This window comes from Bombus bifarius, unplaced genomic scaffold, assembly GCF_011952205.1.
Source record: "Bombus bifarius isolate JDL3187 unplaced genomic scaffold, Bbif_JDL3187 scf7180000008047, whole genome shotgun sequence".
Classification (NCBI taxonomy): domain Eukaryota; kingdom Metazoa; phylum Arthropoda; class Insecta; order Hymenoptera; family Apidae; genus Bombus; species Bombus bifarius.
Window position 1 is genome coordinate 1884864 of NW_022884413.1, and position 23150 is coordinate 1908013.

The following is a 23150-nucleotide window of genomic DNA, read 5'->3' on the forward strand; positions in this document are numbered from 1 at the left end:
ATGGAAGTTGGAGGAGGCGAGAAATTTAGTGTCGAAACGCTTAGTGTCGTATCAAAAAATGTATGAGAAACAAATAATGTAATGAATTTATTTTCCAACTTGTGTGCATGTGCATTGAAAAAAGCAGGGGAAGGGGAAGCGATAAATTTGCACAAAGTCGAAATTTCCGCACTGCTGTACATCTTCTACCGTGAGTCATCAATTCTTGTTCAGTTTACACAGATCTATTTTATAGACTGATTATTTTACTTCGATAGTACGTCGTAAATTACATCGCTCCTTTAAATAAATATCTTTGTTAGAAATTACGTGTAATGTAACTCTCAACTGGCATCGTTGAACCATAGATTCGTAACGATAATTTAACGCAGGAAACACCCAATTCAAATCAAAGTGATGCACCAACGAATGGAGGAAAGTTACGTTATAATTATTTACCCTCTGAAATTAACGAACGATCGATAAGGATCACCTTTGATAAGAATTTAAAGAGTCATTATTTCAGAGAACCTAATTTAACAATCAAAAACACGCGAATATTGTATTTATATTTAGCGACAAATTAACTTTTAACGAAAGTTTTTAAGATAGCGTGAGAAAGGTATATTCTTAGCGGAATCGGAATTTTATAATTCTAACGCCTAAATTATAAAAAAAAAAAGGTAGCAATTCGTTAAAAAGCAGAACCCTACGTTGTTGTATGCATCGAAGTAAAATAAATCGACCCACGTAAACTCGCGAAAAGCTTTATGATTCAGCCAATCTTATTTTTCGTACGTCAAGGTAAAAACGTACCCTCGCGAAACCGATGAAAACCGTCGCTTCTTCGACGCTCTGGATAATCATTATGGAAGCAAAGAGGCGAGGCTAAGCGAAGTGGCTGCTAACAACTTCCAAACTCGTTTACTTCGCTCATCCTTGATTTTCACGTGCAAAAGCACGGCTTCTTTAGACTCTGGCCAGAGTCTAAAGCCAGCCTCGACATCAGGTTTCGCAATGACGCGGATCTCTTCGTTTATCGAACGTAGTGTGTCAAAAGGTTGTCACGCAATTTTGTTACCTTGTGCGAGAACCGTACAGCGTGAAACCGTGGTATTTCGAATAGAAATCTCGAATAAAATTCGAATAGAAATACACGCGTTGGAATTATGTTGGCGTGTTTCGTAATATACGAACGCCATTCTTATAATCTGTTAATTCGTTGATATTATTAGTTGGTGATAAATTATCGTACGTACAACAGAGATCTGGTAATAGATAAAAAGAAAAAAAAACAACGTAAAGCTCTGTCGATAAAACGAAAACGTTAAAACGGTTACGCGAAGCAATTTACGTTTCCCAATTTCTACCACCTTTATCACGGCTACGATGTCCCAAATAGATATCAGTCGTTCGGTCAGTCGTGTTAATCTACGCGAATTGCTACCCTCTAACTTGAACTAGCCCCGGCGATTAAATAACAGGACGATCAATTAAAATTCTTACCCTAATGAAATCGAAGGTTTTCGTTAGCATGACGATACAGCAGGCTTTCTCCTGCCAAACCATCCGCCAGAATTCCGTCACACTGTTCTCCATAGGTCCCTGTGTCACGATGTAAGCGTTCGGTTTCAATATGCTCTAAAACATAAATATTAATCGTACAGATGAAATACAATTTCATTTGGATAACGACAGATTATTCGATATAAAATATAGAAAGATTTTCGTAATTTAATCGAATTCGATGGAAATAAAATTTTGTTCGGTCACTGTACGCTTGTTGGATCGTAGTTTTTACGTTAAAGAAAATTACGAATTTTGTATACGAAAAGGGAAATTCTATGCCGAAAAGGAGTAAAAAATATGATTAAAAAAGAAAGAAAGATTTATCCCGACGTTTGATTACTTTTACTGCCAGGTATCCCGTCTAAAGTATGGCTGATAAGAAAAGCGTAAGTATTATCGTAATTAACACAAACTATTTTAAGAAAACGTTTCTGTCGCGGAAACGTCACGATGCAATCGTTTCCAAGTAGCTAATCTATTTCGGGAATTGCGATTATGGATTATTCAAATTAGATGATTTCGTGCTTGGAAGCTAAGGAACACGAATAACCTTGATCTTGATCTTTAATATTGCGAGTCACGACGCGAGAACATTAAAAACGATCATTTCCTCGTCCTTCGATAGGTTTAAAAAGTGACGCGTCATCTGCTTGAATGATGGCCAATTCATTACGACTTCTTAATCCTACATGCTACGCTGTATTACAATAATGTAAATTAGAACGGTTCTAAGATACAGTATCGTCAATTTGTATCATGTCACTGTATATAATAATTTATACATCCTTTTGTTACTTCAAAACGTACAGGAACATTCTCTTTCTCTTTGTGATAAAATATTTGTAAACTTAACTATTTATCGTTTCGTAACACCATCGTGTCGATGCGATACCAAGAAACAAATTAAGACGAAAATTAAGGATCAAATAATTAAGGTTTAAAGGAAGGTTTAATCTCTAACTTCTAGATGAAATGAAAGGCTATAATAAATTACAATATCATCTCAGTGTTATCCCGCGATTATCAGTGATGGTATTTTTATACAATTTTCTGTAACTTTAATTAAAGTTTCAGTTTAGTTAGGAGAAAATTTAACTAGAATCTAGTTTAAAGATAAGAATATCGGTTGGATCTTTTTCTTTTTGGAAAGTGCTTGAAACCAGGATAAGGAAGTCTACTAATAACGGTGCAGACATATTCTACTTACATCTACGTAAGAGGCATTGATGTAATCGGAGTCAGGCTCGCCTTCCACAGGATCCAAAACCACCCTGTTGTAGTCATCTGTGCTCGAAAATCAAATTAACGAACGTTAACAACGTTATAGAGATACGTAAAACATGTAACACAATTTTTTTGAACAAAGAAAAATAGCTTCTGTTCGTTGAAACTTCAAATTCGCAATGTACAAATTCTCTCTAGTAATCAACCAAGAAGAAAAAACTTAAAAAAGGGTGAGGTAACAAAACCGTTTTGTTTAAACAACAGATGAAACGAAAGCCAGTCGGTTTTCGGTTGATGCAACAGATTCCCGAAAAAGTTGGTCAAATTACTTTTCCAGCGAACGTTTTCACCCAGGGAAACGAGAAACCATATCAATTTGGAGGAAATGTTAGTTCATCTCTTGTGTATGTGTGTACAAGGCGTCTATTTCAGATGGATTTGTTCGAATAACTCTTTAATGGAATGCAAATTTTTATGCATTTATTGAAAATTTACCATACTCGTTCTAATATGTAGCAGGTAAAACAATATAAAACAATTAAAAAAAAAAAAAAGATACTCGTTGCATGATTTGGTAAATATTATGGGTAAAGCAATCTGAAAGGATTCAATTTAAATCCTTCAAAAATGTATAGCTTGAATATATAATATGGAAATTGCGCTGTATATCTCGAAAACTAAAACTCATGTATAAGAAAAATATATACACTGACCACAAATTTTTTTTTATTTGTATTATAATATTTATATTGCTAATTAATGAGATTCAAACATATTAACTGTATATCTACTGCTCCTTTACTTTTAAAAAATGGTACCTTCGTACGAATACAGATCTCGAAAACTAGAACTCATGTGTAAGAAAAATATATACACTGACCACAAATTTTTTTTTATTTGTATTATAATATTTATATTGCTAATTAATGAGATTCAAACATATTAACTGTATATCTACTGCTCCTTTACTTTTAAAAAATGGTACCTTCGTACGAATACAGATCTCGAAAACTAGAACTCATGTGTAAGAAAAATATATACACTGACCACAAATTTTTTTTTATTTGTATTATAATATTTATATTGCTAATTAATGAGATTCAAACATATTAACTGTATATCTACTGCTCCTTTACTTTTAAAAAATGGTACCTTCGTACGAATACAGATCTCGAAAACTAGAACTCATGTGTAAGAAAAATATATACACTGACCACAAATTTCTTTTATTTGTATACCATCGTATTTATTATAATATTTATAATATTGCTAATTGATGAGATACAAATATATTAATTGTATATCTACTCCTCCTTTACTTCTAAAAAATGGTACTTTCGTACGAATATAGAAATTCAATATTAGTTACGAAAATAAAAATTAGAATTAAAATTGAAATGATATTAGTTACGAAAAATAAGGATATATGTAAATATTTTTTCTAGCCACTATCTAGGAAAAAATTACGCAAATCTCTGCCAAATATGTATATTCGAAGATCATCGAAATTGAAGAAACGTACTCTACTCCAAATAATTGCCAACATCTTCTATCTATTAACATTATTTTGTTAATTAATTACGTTAAAATATTTAGTAATACGATCATCAACGACCAGTCAACGAGTAGCAGTTGTATCCAACATATTAAAGGGTTGAAACAGACATCCTGTATCATAGGACAGCGCGTACGCGAAACGCCTAGTTCGCCCCTAAAATTTCCTCGTCGCTCTCGCAACTTTCATCCCGCTGTTCTTGTTCCGAAGCACGCGCACGAGAGGCGCGAATATAACCGCGTTTCCTAATTGGACCCACCGTGACCAGAATTTTTCCTGCTGGCGAATAATTAAACCTACTATTATGCTACGTTCGTGTGTTGTACACGGAGGATGGCGAAATCAAAAGCTTCGTAGGATAAAAGCGCGGCGGGGCGAGAAACGGTGAACAATTATCCTCGAGTATCCGAAGACGAAGTATCCTCTCGTGTGGCAAAAAATCGACGTTGTTTGCGTTGGTATTAAACGTTGGCTATTTTACGTAAATTTTGGGTTAAGTGTCGAGAACTGTTTGGAATGAAATTAAACATTAATTAAAGTAAGAATTGCGCACGGTACGCAGATGGAATACGTAGAGATTTCTTTGGAATTTTAAATTCGGTGTTAGGATGGATAATTAGTTATCGCGAAGAACTGCCGTTTAAATTATTGTAGAGAAACGAATCTGATAGTAAAATATCGGTGTACGAGTGAATTTAACGTTAAATTACCTTTCGTATATATAGAAAATTATATAACTTGATCGTGTAACTGAATTACGTTATTTACGAAATAGTAAATTTACCGTAAAATTGCCTTTGCAACGGTAACCTAAGAACGTAGAAATTAATTAATTTTCTAATGAAATGGCGAAGTACGTACTGAATCACCTTTGAAATAGCGAATTGTGTCTCGAGCTATGTGTACAGAAATGAGCGAAATATTAAGTTATCTAGATATAGAAGTAAATTTCGTTAGTTTCGTATTCCTTATTCAATATTCTCGAACTAGAAACTCGCAGCACTGTTATAGAAAATTATTCCTTCATTTCGGTAGCAAATCTTTTAGAAGATCGTCGAGGTTCGTTGCTTTTTTAGCAGAAAAAATCATGAAAAATTGTATATTTGTTTGTAACGTCAGGGCAGCTGTACCTAAGCTGTATTTTAGCAGCCTATTGTTTATTATAATTATTACAATATTGGTTATTTGCCAGGAAAAAATCATGGAAGATCGTACGTTTGTTTATAGTGTCAGGGTGCTGTTCCTGAATATTTCAGTAGCTGATTTTAAAAACAGTTTATTATATCGAGTAATAATAGCTACGTCGAACGATCGTTACTTACAAGGAATACACCTTTGGTTCTGGTTCTTTTCCTTGTTGGCTGGTTTCGTGGCATGTCTACACGAATGCGTCTCCACCTTCGTTGCCGTCTGTAAACAGATAAAACAAATCTTTAAAACATCCTTCATGACCCGTAGAAGTTTGCACGAATTCTTGTTAATATTTCTCGTAACACAGCAACTACCAATCTCTAACGTATTATCCGATTCAAACGTAATTCAAATACACCGCATAGGATGATTTTAGAAAAAAAGATAATTCGAAGAACGTTCATAACGTTACGGGTAAAACGTCCGAGTATTTGCTAATTAACGAAATTACATAAATTTTTCAATGTTCGCTCTATTATTCGGAAAATATATTAATTGGAAGCATCGATGTACGTGCCTGTCCTAACAAATGTGATAATGACACGCAAGTGACACTGCTGGCAGTGGATACAAAGTTTAAATTAAACTTCCTCGATTATTAATGAACCGAGCGGAATTACTCGTGACATCGCGTCCGAATTTCATAAATTTCGTTTGCAACTCACCACACGTATACACGTGTATGCTGCACAGCATATACGATCGTTAATCTCCAGTTATTTCTAGTTGCGCTACGAATTCTATAAGATATGTGTGTATTGTGTGTGTGTGTGTGTGTGTGTTTTGTTCGAAACGTTATTTTGCTCCATTTCCGCGATTGGAATAATCCGGTGTAATCGCGAATTATAAAGCGAAAGATGAAGAAATCGAACGTCTTAAGTTAAAAAGTCATGGAAAACCAAAACTTCGTACAATAGTTTATGATAGATGTATAATAGTATCCGTGAGCTGCTTAGCGCTGTAGATGTCACTTCTTTTTTTGTATCGTGGAAGAAAAATCGGACTCCGATCGCCGGGATTCGAACACCCGAATTCCGAACGTTCGCAACCTAAGGCGCTAACCACTGCGCTGTCGTCGTTCGCCACTAGTTAGTGTCGAGTGGTGGTATTTGTTATCGAGTGCCACCACAGGCCCTTCTTTCCACGATACTACATAAACAATTACAAATTTGTAATATATCGAAGGTTTTAAATAACTTTAAGAAATTTCTATACACTTTGCCTGTAAAGAATTACTGTTTTCGATCCTTGCCAATCTCTGGCAATACTCCTGACGGTAAAAAATATTTAAAACAATCAGGAAACCCTAAAGTAGCACACGATATAAAAATAAGCGTATAAAACAATTCGTAACAAAAATTTCAAAGATTCCTATAGAAAATGATCTTCAACAAATTAACGATTAATTATAAAATAGCTTTATAAATGTACACTTTACATATTTCATTTTACTGTCAAAAAGATCGATCGACTTGTAAGCTGATTTACGTTATTAACTACATACGTAGATTAATTTCGTTGTAAAATTAAAAGTCTCTATTTCGAAGGTATCGTTCGTGCTGACAATTGGAAAAAAGGCATCGATGATTCAAACTATACATCGCGGACGATAAAATAGTCACTTGTGCAGCTTCCGAACCGCATTCGATGGACTAGCGTGAAAGAGCGCGAGTGCACTGATAAACGTCGAACCAATTACGATGTTCCGATCGGGCGGGAAGGCAATCGACGATAGTGTATCGTTGTACATCGTACAATCTAAACGAGACCATAAATCGTCGATGATCGAGGAGATTGCGAGCTTCAAATGAGTTTTTAGACACTGTCATCTCGATAATTCTCTTACGAACCAAGTCTGACAAGGGAACTCTACCGAACACAATGAAATATCGTTCCTCCGATGCTGACTAAAATTTAATCTAGTTCGTTCCATCAACAAAGAACAGATCTTAAGATTGATCTGATAATCGTGAAATTTGATAGACGATAAACATCGTTCGCTTTGTAAAATTTCTTGTCCCAAGCAGAAATTCGGACTAAAATGAAAGATTGAAATGGTAGGCCGTATGTTGTTACGTATATAGTATTTTTATTAGAAAAACGATCGATCGAGTAAGAATAATTAAAAAATGTTACTTTCAAGTAACGATACTTTAAATTTTAAATAGGAACACGTCTCTTTTACCATCTGTTAGCGGCTTTCGTTATTATGTCACAGCTCTTTCTTGTTCGCTGTCGTCGTATGGACGCCAAGCAGAATGTCAAATTAAACGCAACTCCATTTTGAACGCCAACTTTATATCCAATATCATGGTATCGTAAATTGTATTAGTAGACGGCATAGGTCGCAAAGCTACTAAAGGTACTTTGATGTTTACTATCCTATTATAGAAACTTCGGCTTACAGGCCCTTTATCCTTTAAGTACAGCATCAACGAAACTTCTATTAGTAACTGTATATAATAAAAAGAAAAGAAGGTATAATAAATTGCACTATACAGCGAGGAACGAGAAAGGATGGAAAAAATTCATGAAATGTATAATATGGAAAACTGTATAAAATATCTAAAGTACAGCGTTTGTTATAACGCTAAGTAGGTCAAGCAAATCTCTGTCCAGATCCTACTCTTTTTCTTGCGCTCGTTAAAATACGAATTCACACGAATAAATATCCGTTTAATTATAACGAAATGCACGGAGATTGAAACGCGTCGCGATAGGTGAAACGATAAACGAGAAAAATTTGATAACGCGTTGAAATTGTACGTGATCGCCAAGTGGAAGAAAGTTTCACGGAGGATTCTATCACGAACTGATTCGTCTTGTTCGCCAGCCTGTCGACCGGCAAAAGCCATCCACTGTTCTTGGATGTCTGGCCCAGAATTCGTGCACCAAAACGGCAGTCTAATGAGAAACCGATATCGAGCCGAGTTACTCGATTCCACCACCTATTCTCGGGAGACCGCTTTGTCTCCTAGATGTCGTCTGCCGCCCGTGTCTTGGCTGTCTGCCTATCTTAAGGCACTTTGCACCCTCTCTAACGTCTACAGTCTATAGTCTACGTGTATACGTTTGCTCGTTGGAAACGATGGCCTCGCATAATTTCGGCCAAGAAAACGCGTTCCACGTTCGTGTATGGTCCTCTTTGCGATTTCAATATCTCGCTTTAGACCGTAGCGTCAGGTTTAAAAATCGTCGATAGTTCCGTTTAGCCGGGGTTTATCGACGATTGAATTTTCTTTAGTAGATCGCATTACGCGTAAACTTTGTCGGTTGGCTACCCACGTATCTCGAATCTCTCGTAACGAAAAGAAGAAATCGGAGAAAAATCCTCTTAAAAACTGCTTTCGATCGCACGATACATTTGGAACAAGTACGATTCCAGTGTTGCGCGTTCAAGTTATTATTGAGAGCGAGATACGAGGCTGGAAAATATCGAAGCAGCGAGGCAAAGAGGGACGAAGAAATGGAGGGGGTGCAGAAAGGGATTTATCGTCCTCACCTGAAACTCGACGCGGTACAGAACAGGAAACTTTCGACGTAGCTCGCAAAGCTTGGGGAATTGCGAGAGTTCGGTCGGTGCGGACGGCAGGGTGGTGCTCATGCTGCTACCGAGTTCCTCCGTGGCTGCCAACAAAAAAGAAGAGGATTAATGTCGTGGACGTTGGTTCTGCTCCCGCGAGTCGACAGTTTATGCTTGGGAAATTCTTTAACGCTGCAATTTTCTATAACGAGACGGATTTAAATACACAAACCGAGTGCGTCTATTAGCGACCGTGTATTTTTAAGAATCGCTAAAGGTAAATAGGAAATTCGTTTGAAGCTTACGCCGTGCGACGATAACTTTTTATTGATATTCCTCGATACACGCTATTATTAAGTCAATATCAACGTTGTATCGTTTTCGATCAAAACGTACTTTTCTAATGTTCAAGAAAAATACTTTGACGCGAGCAAACTACGAAAAAGCTTTCATTATGGTACGTTATATTCCATAAAATTTTCCACGAAATATCCCGTAAAAAGTAAAATCGTGGAATACTGTGAAATACCATAATTCAAACGCGTACGACGTTAGACACACGGATCGGAGATCTCTGCCACTGGATTCACTTGCAACGATAGTTATAAAAAACGATGTCGTAATTCAGCTTGTAACCGTTCAAAGTACGATCCTTTGTTTCGCCGAGTAAACAAGAAGTTTTATGCGACCGTGGAGCCGAGTAACTTAGCTACCAAATAGAATGCCACCTAGTTTTAAGTCGTTTTTATCCCAAGAGATCATCGGTTTGGACGCTGTGGCCGATTGCGCTAAAAGACTGTTTCGAAACTGGGTCGCTTTGTCCCGCGCCTCTGCGCATAAACATCCCCCGCGGAGTAGAAAATCTCACGAGCTTCCTGGAACGTTGTCACGTTCCAATACATAACTAGTCGAAACTGGAACAACAGCAAACATCGTCGATTTTTGAATCGGTTTCGCAACCAATCTCAGCAAAATTTAATAGAACGACGAATTTTATGCCCTCGAGTTCTCCAGAAATCCACCTTTCGTTTATTTATATACGCAATTATCGTTTACTAAATCTTACATCCACGAGTTGCCTGGACAAACAAACGTGTACATAGCGAAATAAATAAAATACAAACACCGTATTTTCCCGTGAAATCTCATCGATAGGATTACAAAGACCAGATTGCGATCGTAAGTTCTCAGCGCTGTGCCGCAAAATGGTCAAATTACCATCAAACGCGTGCCTCGTGTTACTTTCGGCGGCGTAAAATAACCACGGCTAGTTTCATCGTCGGAGAACCGTATCTCCGTATTGTTGACCGTGGAAATTCCATCGAATCGTCGAACAGGGAGCCTTTGTTCCCCTAATTACATAACAATAGTTACAAACTTTAACAGCCGTGACACGGGACAAAGTACAGCAGTCTCATTAGCCTTTATCAGCGTTCAATGGCCGCAAGAAAGCCACGATGACACAGCTTCGTTCCTCGTTGCTTCATCTCAACCCCTATTGTCCCCGAGCAACCTCCCCACTATCGTCGAGAGCCGGGAATAAAAAAGCAATCAGGATTTTAGTCCAGTTATACGAGACGCTTCCCGGTACAAATAGAACGACTAATTATCTCGTTCGGCGTTAAAAATAAAAAGAAGACCCTGCGGCATGGAAGTTGCGTTAATGGAGGTAGTACGGTTTCTTGCTGAAGGTTTTCACCGCAGCAGTTAAGACCGCGCGCGGTTTTGCAAATGGAATATTAGATCGGACGACAGGCGAATGAAACAAACGATAGGACTGCGCGTAGGAAGAGTTCTTTTTTCCAGATAATTTACGAGGTGGGAAGAAGTTTTTATGTAATGTTTAATTTTATGACATCAGTTACGATGTTAGTTCTGATGCCGAATCGCAAAGCTACGGTGCATTAGGTCACGTTTTTCGAATTTTACAGTGCGCGTCAAAATTGAGAAAAAGAACGCGTGGAACGAGCGAATTTTTACCATCGGTGACGTTGAAGAAATAAAATATTATTTTTGTTAAAAAGCGATTTTAACGCACTTTGGCTTTGGTGTCCAAAATTGAGATTTCTCATTGGCATCTTTTTGAAATCTAAAGAAGAAAAGGAAATGATAGGCGTGAGCGTGTTTTGTTAGGAAATAGTCGATTTGTTCAGGGTATTTTATAGAGCATTTTGATTCTTTAGTCGTCATTGCTAGTCGAAAATTACACAGAGAAAGAAGTATGTAAAAAGCTTCATACATGAATCGCGATTTTTTAACGAAGATCTCTTTAAATTCCTCGAATAATTTTCGATTCTTACATCAGATCCTAACCACGTCATTAAACTCACGTTACATTCGCTTCTCGTGATTGTACCGCACGTGCGAGTCGAGAAACGTCCCGAGTCTATCGAAGAGGCATAAATCAACGAACCTTTACTTTCCAGACTCTATCTCGAGCAAAATTACATCGCTATAAAAGAATAAAACTTGTACGAGATACGTAAAACGAAAGACAGTGACAATGCAAAATAAGATATTCTGGTACAACAGGATGTACAAACATTTATACGATGTGGACATCCCGCTCTGTTTTAAAGGAGAATGGTACACAGAGAAACCAGAGCTTTACGACCGGAACAAAGTACGGAAATATGAAAGAAGGAAATAAATATTGGAGGAAGGAGGGCAACAGATTGTGTAGGATATCCGAAAGGAATATGAGAACGACGAAACACTTACAATTACTAAAGGACTGTGCAGACTTGGAAAAAGTAAATTTATGCGTGGGAAAAGTTGTACGAGATGGAAGAGAGGTTGTACGAGTGGTACAGATTGGTTGAGGAGCATTCCGAGCGCAAGAAAAGAAAGATGAGCACAGGAGACGAGAAATGTGGGTGCAATAAAGCAGAGAATAAATAGAGCGAACAGGATAATAATAGAACGAATAACATAGAACGAGAAATAAGTATTTTCGTTAGAGTGAGAAATAAACATTAGAAATAGAGTTAGGTGTGGAAGGATGAAGAAAATGGACGAACGATGGTACGTGTAATGTGTAGAAGATTATGTAAGCCAAGTTCGCATTTACCAGGCTTCTTCGAGGTTTTTTCAAACCTTCCATTTAAAGATCGAAGTTAAAATTCGCTTCATACGTTTCAGTCTTGTTTCAACCAGCTAACAATTTTGAAGACGAGAAGCAAAACGAGTCTCAAATCGCTTCGCTGATGAACATAAATTTTGGAAATTTACCATCCTGAGGCCAACGCGCGATACACGGTCCGATTTAAAGGAACATTTAAAGGAACATTTAAAGGAACATTTAAAGGAACGATTTAACCGAGCCAGGCTTCTTCTATCGTTGCATCGCTAATTCTCTCGACTTTCGATTTACTCGGCACTCGTGTCCGCCGACGACCGCTCGTTTATACCGTGGAACATCCCATTCGAAGCCGTAACGTCGACGAATTCGCCTGGACAAACGGTCGCGAATTCACATTTTTATCCATCGTCGTAACGATCGATACGCGGGATCGCCGTGCGTCCAATTATTCGCACAAATCATTCGTTTTGTTGCTCGTGTCTAGAACGAAGCAGCGTACATCGGTTCTCGCGGTTAGAAAATTGCTACGCGACAAACCGTACAGGAAATACGTCTTCCAACTGTAAGCTTGCGTCGTTAGCTTCGAGAGGGAAATAAAATCACGGTGTTCGACATTGTTTCGGGGATTTCACTTTGACGATTTTCCGATCGAACACGACAATATTGAGAAATTTAACAAACAATTTTGAAATTCTCCTCGAAATTAACATTACAACGAATACGTGTACTAACATGGTGAATGAATAAAATTAGAAATTACGATGCTTCAAATTTTTTGCCAACTAATACTGAAATAATTCGACCACGTATCATTCGGTACCCTCCTATCGACAAATGTCTAACGCGTCAAAGTTGCATCAAGCACGTGTCAAGGTATACGATTCGAGGGTGGTTTGGAGCGGTTACCACCGCTTGAAAGTCACCACGGTGTTTCGAAGAGGCGGGTTAAATGACCTGGCTCGCGAACGTTTGCTCTTTGTACCGTGTCATTCACAGGTGCTACCGAAATAATACCAAACCCTGAGCGGTCGTTTCGCTCTCGAATTTCCAACCCGTTTAAAGCGTAGCCCGCCCCTCTGGACGCGTTACGTGGAACGAGACGTTGACGTTCTGCTGAAACTGTCGGTGTCGTGAGTGGAATTGAATAAACTGTTTGTAAGCGAACGAGTGCTTGAACGAACTGCAATTGTAACAGGAAATCGAGGGGATAGCCTGCTTCTTGGCGATGATAAATTTCGTATTCGTTTCTCCGATACGCTTTGCACCGAGAAACGCGTCTTCGATCCTCCACGAGGATTTTTTTTCGGTGATGTTTCCAAGGAAACAACAAAGTTCTCTCGAGATGAAAAGACGAGTCGACGAATGGCGAGAAGCGAAGGAATTTAACGATACCATCGGCAACGGCGAATTACTTTTTCTTCTTCGTTGCGTTTCTCTCTCGACGATGTTACCTAATTGCCTTTTGCCTTTCTCGATTCTCTAGCTGCCTCGATAATCAGCCATTTGCCGTTGGCCGCGTCGCTTCTTTCAGACGCTCGTTAAAATGAACGGACTCATTGCTCGGTGTTCGTGATCGTTCGTTTGAAGCGGAATGGATGGAAATCGTCGGTTGTGCTTTTGCTTCGTTCGGTCCATGTCAATTTGAATTTTCTACTCACTTCGTGTTTCTTTGTTTTCAGATTATGGTTGGCGAGGTCGGTTCGTTTAAGAGCGTGTCAAAACTTTTTCCTCCTTCAGTTTCCCCGTATGCTTACTATTTACAAAAAAGCAAGACAAAACGATAACGGAGACACCTTGGGTACATTTATTTATCATCGAACGGAAGAAATGCAACAAACAACAATGTTAATAAAACATCGTTTTCGATACACGAAAAATATTGTGTCAAATATTGTTAGGATATATGGTTTAGAAATGTTTGAATAAAAAATATCGTTTACGGCAAATATAGCGAATAAACACGATTAAGCGCGAATAGAGAGTTTGAAACAGTTGAGAGAATTCAGTATTCTCGCATTTAAGCGAAGAACACACAAAGTTCGTTCCTCTTGGTGTCCACGTGGACGCAATTAACTGACTCGTCCTTCAAGAGTATCAAATACTTGTCCAAAACTAGTGCAAAACTAGTAACAGCATTACCATCCAAACATCCGAAAGTTTCGCCAACTTCCATTAAACAATCGTCAAACTCGTTTATGAAAAGCTTTCGAAATCAGCAAATCCAAGCGAAATTAGGACTGCCTTTCTACGTCGTAAAAACTCGCGGTTAGTTCCCGCGAACGTAATTACAATGGAGGAATTGAACGTCGTGTCCGACACAGGCCATCCATTATCACTATCGGGAAGTTTGCCAAGTAAAGAATCGAAAGAGAAAAAAAAAAAGAAAAAGAAAAAAGAGAAAGAAAGGAAGAAAGAAAGCTATGTTGTCCGGACTTTTTCACTCGTCCGCTTCCATACGTATTTGCAGTATCGTTTCGATATAACTGGCAAAAGTTTCGTATATTCGCAGGTTCGCGGTTCTTCGAAATACGATCGTGATTTTAATAGCAGGTACGTTGCGCTTTGTTCCGACGTTTCGCGAATATACCAGTTCTCTTCTTCGGGGCAGGCCTGAAACTGTTTCAGTTACCGCAAATTGCCCCAAAGAAGCCCTAAATTACCTTGAATTAATCACAAAACGTCGGAACAAAGGGCAACGTGTCGTTAACCCTCTGTCTGCAAACGTTTTTACTGACGTCGTCTGTATGTTGGGTCGTTTAAGCCCATGCGATTTTTTAGGTTTCTAAAAAATCTCCAAAAGTTCCTGGACGCTCTTCCGAATTTACAGAATATTATCCAAGAGTTTCTATCGCTACGTGTTGCTTTAATCGTGTTTAAGCAAAGGAAAATTTAAACAAAAGTATGGGAAAAATAAAAAATTACTTAAAAATGTTAAAAAGCGCGATCGAAACCCAAAGGACCAGAGCTACGCGTATCATCTGATGCACGTACATCGTGAAAGTTGAAAATATAGAATCCACGTATCATTGGATTTTGATGTAGAAATTGTTAATTGATGTGCGTTTGGGGTTGATAATTAATCGATTCACACAGATTCGATTTTCTCCATATATTTCTTCGCCTCGTACAACACGTCAATTCACAGAATACACTTGGCCAATTAACACGTGGTCGACTTCTAAGACAAAAGAGCGTCGCTAGAAATCGTACCAACTTAGCTTGTAGTAACTAGCGATCATACCAATCTAACTTTTCTCAACAGAAATTTTTCGAATTGTCAGTTGTGTTAGGCTGAGCAATATGTTTGCTCACAATTTATTACAAGTACAATGTACACCTCCATTCGTAAGCATTGGGTTGTCCGGAAAGTGTCTTCACAACAGTGCACCTTCGTACAAACGTGAAAACAAATCTGTGAAACGTCGCGGCGTTTATCTCAAAATTCGACAAAATAATATAAAACAAAAAAAAGTTGTGCGTCTATTATTTCCTCATAAAACGAAAGAAACTTTTCGGACAACCTGATATTAGGACATACAGAGAAGCAAAGTAATTTCGATAAATTTGATAATTACGAATTATTCCTAGTGGAGATTCTCGATGACCAAGATAATGAATGCCAGAGTTCCGCAATATTCTTTTTATCGAAACCACGCCAGCGATGGATCTTTTTTTCATTTCATTTTTCTCAGTTTAATCGTTCGTAAGTTTGCTCGTCCTCGATCGTTCTTTCACTTTTTCAATGTCATTTTCGTTCTAAATGTACGAAGGTGAACGGATATATCCTTTGTTCCCACTGATGGCAATTAATGTAATTAGATCAAGTGCCTTTGAGAACCGGAGATGCTACACTCTGCTTCGGCCAGGCTCGAAAGGTCAATTACGTGCGAATACAATATTTTTCGGAGAAATTCTTCGCCATGGTCATCGTGTACATCGTGCTTAGAAACTTTTATCTTTTTTTCTGGAGAAAAGCAGAGAATATTACGCAGTGTGCAGAATCTATCGCATAATAAATGTGTTTTGTAATTATTATATAATATTAATTATTTTACCTTTCAAGGTTAGACTACTACTATATGCCTTTATGCGTAGGAAGTGAATTCACGAACAATCGAAAGTTCAATTTCCTTTGTGAATTTTCGACTTGCATCTTTCACCTTGGTTGATCGATAGTAATTTATAATTAAACTAAAGTATCTTTCTCATTATGGTATTATACTGTTTTCATAAAGCATATAGGAGATAGCCAGCTTTGTCGGACAAACAATCAGACAGAATATCGTTTATCTTTAATCTTTTAACGTCCACCCCTGTTCCTTCACTTTTCCCTCAAAGTAGATTTCATACGAAATTACCACGAGCACTACGCATTTATGAACTAAAATTCCCTGCTATGCTCGCAGTATTAAACCTTTTTACTAACATTGTTCCTTTGAACTCAACGTGGAATATGAAATTTTGTTATATTCTCCTTAACGTTTCATATACATATAGACTTTCGTTTTCTCAAATATACGCAAAGCACAGTTTTTCAAACGAATCAGTTACTCGTTCGATTTGATCCTTCGAAGAGAGCAGAAACGTTGTAGACAGTAATTGACTTTTCATTGAAAATCTCGTCAATAGCGTGCCGATTTCTAATATCGTAAAATGAGGATGCGTAGCAGATATAAGATTTATGGAAACGATATTACGAAGCGTCGTTTCAGTTTCGTATTTCACAGACGATCGATACGATCATGTGGAATACGGTTGTCAAGAGCGAGTGCTTCATTATATCTCGCAAGATCGCCGACACAGCAACCTTTCATCTTTGTTTGGTGACACGAGTCAGGGGATTTTCATCTTCGATCTTCCACCAAGGTAGAAGCACGTTTCCTTAGGAGAAAGAGGCAATTTTTGTCGTCAAATGGATCGCACAAATTTCTTTTAAGACGTTTCGTTGTCGCGATATAACAAATTGTTAATATACGCGACGTGATTAATCCAGCGTAACTCCATCTATGCGACGAAGTATCGTATAGTTTACTGAATTTTTTCAAAAAACACTTCAATTCCAATATAAATCTATAAAATCTTTCATCTTGTTGTATAAATTTCTTCTTAAAATTTCAAAATTATCATTCAAAATTTCCTTTGCCAATCTCATTAGCTCCTCAAAATCGTCATTTTTCACACGAGTTTTGCACGAGAGTTTGAAAATTCCTGGCTACTGCGATTGTCAGGTTTCGCAGTGTCTTTTGGTATGCGGTCTGGACAATCGCGTTTGCGGCATAGCTCGACAGGTGTGCAATTACCATCGAACACACGGAATATGGATTGCGAACAGGTTGACGCTAAATCTACGGCCCACTTTTGGTAGAACGCCCATAACGAGCTCAGCACGTGTTGTTACGAACGTATTAAACGGATAATCAGCTCGGTTAGTACGTTCCGATGGAATAATACGTATACGAGTACATTAGTTTTAACTTGAACGTAATTAAATTTAGATGTCGAATAAATTCCAGTTTCTCCAATTCTGCGATTATGTAATATATCGTGCAATTGGATGCGCAAACGACGTTGATAATTGGGAAACTAAATATTGTCTTTGCTTCTCTGTACAAAAAGTATTTGCACACTACCGTTATACACGTATCATTTGCATAGTAATTAATTGGGTCCAGGTATTCGCAGCACTTCGTAGTACTTTCGTATAACTATGAAAATTTGATACTACGAAAGTAAAAATTCGTTGAAATTTGAAAAATTAAAAATTCGTCTCTTTAAAACGCGAAACACGAGCCGAAGCAGGAATTTAAAAATTGCACCTCACGAAAATCGTTAGTCTTGTTAAAAAAAAATTGTTGATTGACCAAACTAAACCCTTGAAAATTTCTCCTCTTGCGATCCTCGAAACTCGAAACTCCTAAGATCTATCAGAAACTTTAAACTTCCAAACTTTCGAACCTTCAAAATCCAAGAAAAAGAGAAATCTCAACTCCGAGAAATTATTATTTCCTCGATCTCTTCTCCTCCTTCTTCGGCACACAATTTTTTTTTTCTTTTTGTTTTTTCTTCGGGAGTTGACAGAGCCATTCAAACATCCCCTTTTGGACGCGACATCCTGTACATCATAGCGCTGCCAGGTCCTCTAATTAGGGTTATTAAAACCCTGTCTCCGAGGGGCAGCTTAATTTCCGATTGACTCGATCAGCGTAGATCAAATCGTGTGGCATTGAAAGGGACGCGTGTGCGACTGTCTAATAAATCGAATAGAGAGTAATGTTAATGAAAGCGACTCGTGTTATCATTTGAATGCGAAAACACGAATACCATGCGTTCCATTCGATTCCATCTGATTCGAATGGTATATCGAACGAAGGCTGGCTGACTATAATCTCGACGAATTTCAAATTCAAATAAACCACTCGATGGCGGAATTATACGAATCCGACTCAAAAGCTGACGGAACGTTGATCGAAGGGAATTTAAGTGAGAAATTAACGTTCGTTCGACGAGGGATTTTATGTGATTTTATGTCGAAACAATTCCACGAACTAAAGGACTTTTTCAGCTATTTTATTTGTTTTGTAGTGGGGAAATAGAGTTGTTTGAATGGAAATATAATATGCGGATATTCGTGGTTATAGAAAGATTAAAATTTCCATTCTTTCGAATTATTTAATTTTAATTAATTAATTTAAGGAAAAGAGGATGGTGTTGATTTCTGTAAAAATCTCGAGATTCGTTAACGTCTAAATTTCTCTATTCTGTTATTCTATTATTTGCTCGACTTTACTACGGCTTTCTTATTATTCATTTCTACATTCGTTTCTTCGTTCTTTCCATAGTATATCTCGAAATATTTCTTGGTACACACGTTTGGAATATAGCCAGTAGCCAAATATTCCAACATAAAGAAAAAGCATTCGTAGAAGCTACCACACCGATATCCTTTTCAGTTTTCATCGCGAGTCTTCTTTTCAGCTCGTTCTCGCAACATTTTTAATTACATGTTCCAGAAGAAACATCATGGAAGAAACATTATTAAATAAACTTTAAGAAAGAAAATAACCAAGCAATGAAAAAGATTCGAATCCGAGAATATCTGCAAGAAATAGGACTGTCGTGTCGTGTCGTGCTGTCAGAGTGAAAAGACAACCCAAGAAACTTACACCCTGCAAGAATGATACAAGTCAACAGCATCCAACAGCTAAGAACCAAGCACACAACAACTGCACGTCATGCGCGCTTAATTACGTTGATCTACTCTTTGGAATCTACTCTTCGAACGAATCAAAATGCAGCGTGGTAACATCTGAATTAGAACTGTCGTACACACCGCCTGATCCCTTTACCACCAGTTTCTGCGAATTAGACGCCATTCTCACAGCCCTTAGATACGCAAAGGAATCAAGTAACGACATGTTCGTTATTCGTACCGCAAGAGTCGATGTAACCGTCATCCTTGGTGATTTGACTCTGTAGAATGAAAATCCTTTCGTGCGAGAAATGTTGGAAACGTTATCGGAAACGAAGAACAGCGTGCAAATGCCAGAAATATTATTCACTGAAACAACACGCAGCTCCAAACGCACGGAAACTGGGAACACGATTGCGACAAACAGCCTTCCGTCTATTAGAGTCAACGTCACCAACTGATTTACCACAAGAACGTCAAAGTTCTTTTTTTTTTTTTTTTATTATTTAATTTGTACTTTACAATTCGATAAATTTTTCTAGCTTTAGAGAACGTGGAAGTGGCGATCAAAATGTGAACTCATTTGCAACGCCTAAAATTCCAAAACGAAAGACAACAGCATAACCTTCCAAGTAATCCCAAGACGATTTTAAATAAGTAGGAAGAGATAAAACGGCTCTTACAGTTTCTAAAGAGATTAAAAATCATCCTTCGATGAAAATTCTCCCTTCGTCACCGTAGACCGAAGTTTAATTATATTCGACAGAGTAATTCCACTCGTCGTCTTACAATTTTCTTGCGCAAAGCAGTCACGCTGGGTAAACTAATATCCTGTGCTGGCTCTTACAAGGGCAACTTTGATACCCGGCTTTATTTCGCGCCTACGCACACGCGTGCGTGTGCGATGAAATTGACGCGTGATTTATGAGAGGGTTTGCAAGGTTCCGTTTCGGCTAGAAAATATTTCGAATAAAAATCTCTGGAAAGCGAAGTTTATACGATAAAGCTAGGCAGAAGCGAACCTGGATTTTTCCATGTTCGAATCTTTTCAATGTTACGTTCTTTGCAAACATTGATAAATAATCGGTAAACTGCTATGATTTTTATACGATTTTGCATTTTTACGAACACAACTAAATAAATAGAAATTGTAGAGAGATTTTTTTTTTTTTACAAAATGGGAGTGTTTGTACAAATGCGAATTTTTATAGAAATTTATATTTTTATGAACGCGACTAATCTATCTCGGACATTTTATTCGGTTTTCCATGTTACGCGCATTACTGACATTTCTATATCATTGAATTTCGCACATACGCATGAAAATCTACAATTCAACTATATAGCATATTTTTATTACATCGTGCGATTAATTGTAATATTAAGAATATAATTAATCCAGTCATTGATAATAATCCTGGCGGCAGCGGTCGTGAATATAGTGATAGCCATGGCGATCAACACGTGACATTCTTATACGAAAATATCGGTGATACGAAGATCCGAGTTCGCGTGTATTTTCGAGGTTTGCGTCAACGAAGAAGAAACCACGGGGTAAAGAAAGGAAATCGATCGACGCTACTAGAGGACACGAAAGTATAATTGGATTAAACGTTCCTCTCAACGAAAAGATTGAAATACAGAAAGTAATATTTGTATAAACCGAGTTACAATATGAAAGAAAGCCGGTGAAAATGAACTTGCTCACTTACGTGTTATTAATCGAGAGAAACGATCAAAATACGAATTCCAGTGGAATAAAAATTCTATAAAAGCTATAGAAGTAATTAAACAACGTAAATAACATCCACTAATTTAGCTAATTTAATCAAATGCTTTCTCTGTTCTGGGAACGACATAATCTCACTGAAAATTTCTTTTTTTTTTTTTTCGAGAGTAAATATGGAAAAGTAAAAAAGTAAGTAAATTCGAAAAAAATTTCAGTTTTTTTTAAACCGCACAAACAGTTCGAAACCAGGAAAAGAAAATCCGAATTTGATATTTTAACCTGCGAAGTTAAGATTATTTTAAATATCTTCTTTTATTTTCCATTTTTACTCTACTTCTATATTCGCCGATTGTCCTTTTAATACTTGAACAAGTACCAAGTTATTTCTACCGAGTTCAATTAAGCAGCCAGTTCAGCTACTTAAAAGAAGTACCAAATTCGAAACGAGTCACGTTTCTCGACCATTTCCTTCGAAACATCTCTAGGGATAAATGGGCATCGTTCCTAGGGGAAAAATTCGGCTGGTCTGGAAGACCGAGGATCGGTCTACGTGCTAGTGACTTTAGCGACCGTCGGTGAAATTGATCGGATCGTGCATTCTCTAATTTTGGACTTGGATCGCGGATCCAGAGTAATATAGAATAAACATCGACCAAGTAACCCAAAGTAAACGCTGCATCTCAACTTACTCGACTTACGTGCGCTCGTTTCGTTCCATTTCGTTTCGTTCCATTTCGTTTCGTACGCGTAAGTTATCACACGTGCACGTGACGAAACTAACACCGGACAAGTATACAGAACTTGTGCGATTTATTCATACTTACGATATTCGTCGTAAAATGTATACAAAGATGTCTTAAAAAAGAAATTCTTATACGAGATTTTGAATGAAATCCTGATCTTGACGAACATTCACAGTTTCGTTGTTACGAGAAAAGCATGACAAATTGAGAACATCTGTGCGGATCGCGCTATTCCACGTAGAAAAATAGCGAAGTTTTGTCTTGTGTTCATAAATCAATGCGAAAAATTTTGTTCCCTAAAATATTCGGCATTAAACGAACAAAAAGCCTTCGCGTTTCGTTACACCCGTTTCGATTCTAAAATTCCCTACGATTCTCCATAGAATCTATTACCAAGCCAGGAAGAAAAATGGAATTTCCATTTTCTACCCTAGTAATCCCCGATTCTAAGAACAGTCGCGACAGAGTCGCTTGAATCTCCAATCGTCACGAGGAGATTTAACGACGCTTTAAATCACTCACCTCGTCCACGAAATACATACATATTAGGTTGGCAACTAAGTGATCGCGGATTTTGTCAACACCACCTAATGACAAAATCTGCAATCACTTAGTTACCAACCCAATAGATAAATCGGAAATTGGCTTCGAAATTTGGATATAGACGACAAAAATGTTTCCTCAACTATTATCGTACTAGTTATATATGATAAATTTGCGTGTTCCTCGATAAGTTCATATGCACGGAATTTTACCGCATATCTAAATTATATGAAACGTAAAGAAAGAAGAATCCGTAAGAAATATATCGCGAGAACGTTTTATTTTTGGTTGACGAGTATTTTTCCATCGGTTGCAATGATAACGCGTTATTGATCGAATTAGACACATCGACCGGTAGATTTGCTGTCGCTAACAGCCTAATCGCCACGGTATCGTCTTGTATCCGATATAAAATTGAAACTAACTATCGCGTTCTTTTCTGACACTTGAAAAATATGATTCTTATGTCTCTCCCATCTGTTTCGTCGAAGCAGAAACGTTACATTGATCTGTTACTTTATCATCGAAACGTACTATCGTTATAAGAACCGGAGAATAAGAGTCGGGCACGTTTGCCTACAAACTTGGGAAATTCTCTGGCCGCAGTTATTTCACGTCGTTTCAAATCTTCCTGCGAATTGAATTAAAAATTTTCATTGCGCTCGTTTTTAAGTAATCCAAGAGGAACCTTAATTACTCGTAACGCAATTTTTATATTCCAACTTCAACGTTGTTTTAACCGGCGGGAAGACTTCAAATACTTTAAGAAAAACTCGGACGCAAAATTGAAAGAAAAATTCATTCGTATCAATTTCTTTCTCAA

At 37.5% G+C, this 23150-nt stretch overlaps 1 protein-coding gene across 7 annotated transcripts in view; it reads right to left on the minus strand.

The window, feature by feature from the left end:
* Positions 1-23150, minus strand: part of LOC117207906 (receptor-type tyrosine-protein phosphatase kappa) — a 107601-nt gene that overhangs the window by 8955 nt on the left and 75496 nt on the right. For all 7 annotated transcript variants that reach the window (XM_033448619.1, XM_033448617.1, XM_033448614.1 and 4 more), the window contains 4 exons: positions 9021-9145; positions 5650-5737; positions 2756-2832; positions 1486-1620 (listed from right to left, as the gene is read on the minus strand). In XM_033448619.1, the coding sequence (XP_033304510.1) occupies positions 1486-1620; positions 2756-2832; positions 5650-5737; positions 9021-9145 (425 nt within the window). The remainder of the gene's footprint in view (positions 1-1485; positions 1621-2755; positions 2833-5649; positions 5738-9020; positions 9146-23150) is intronic.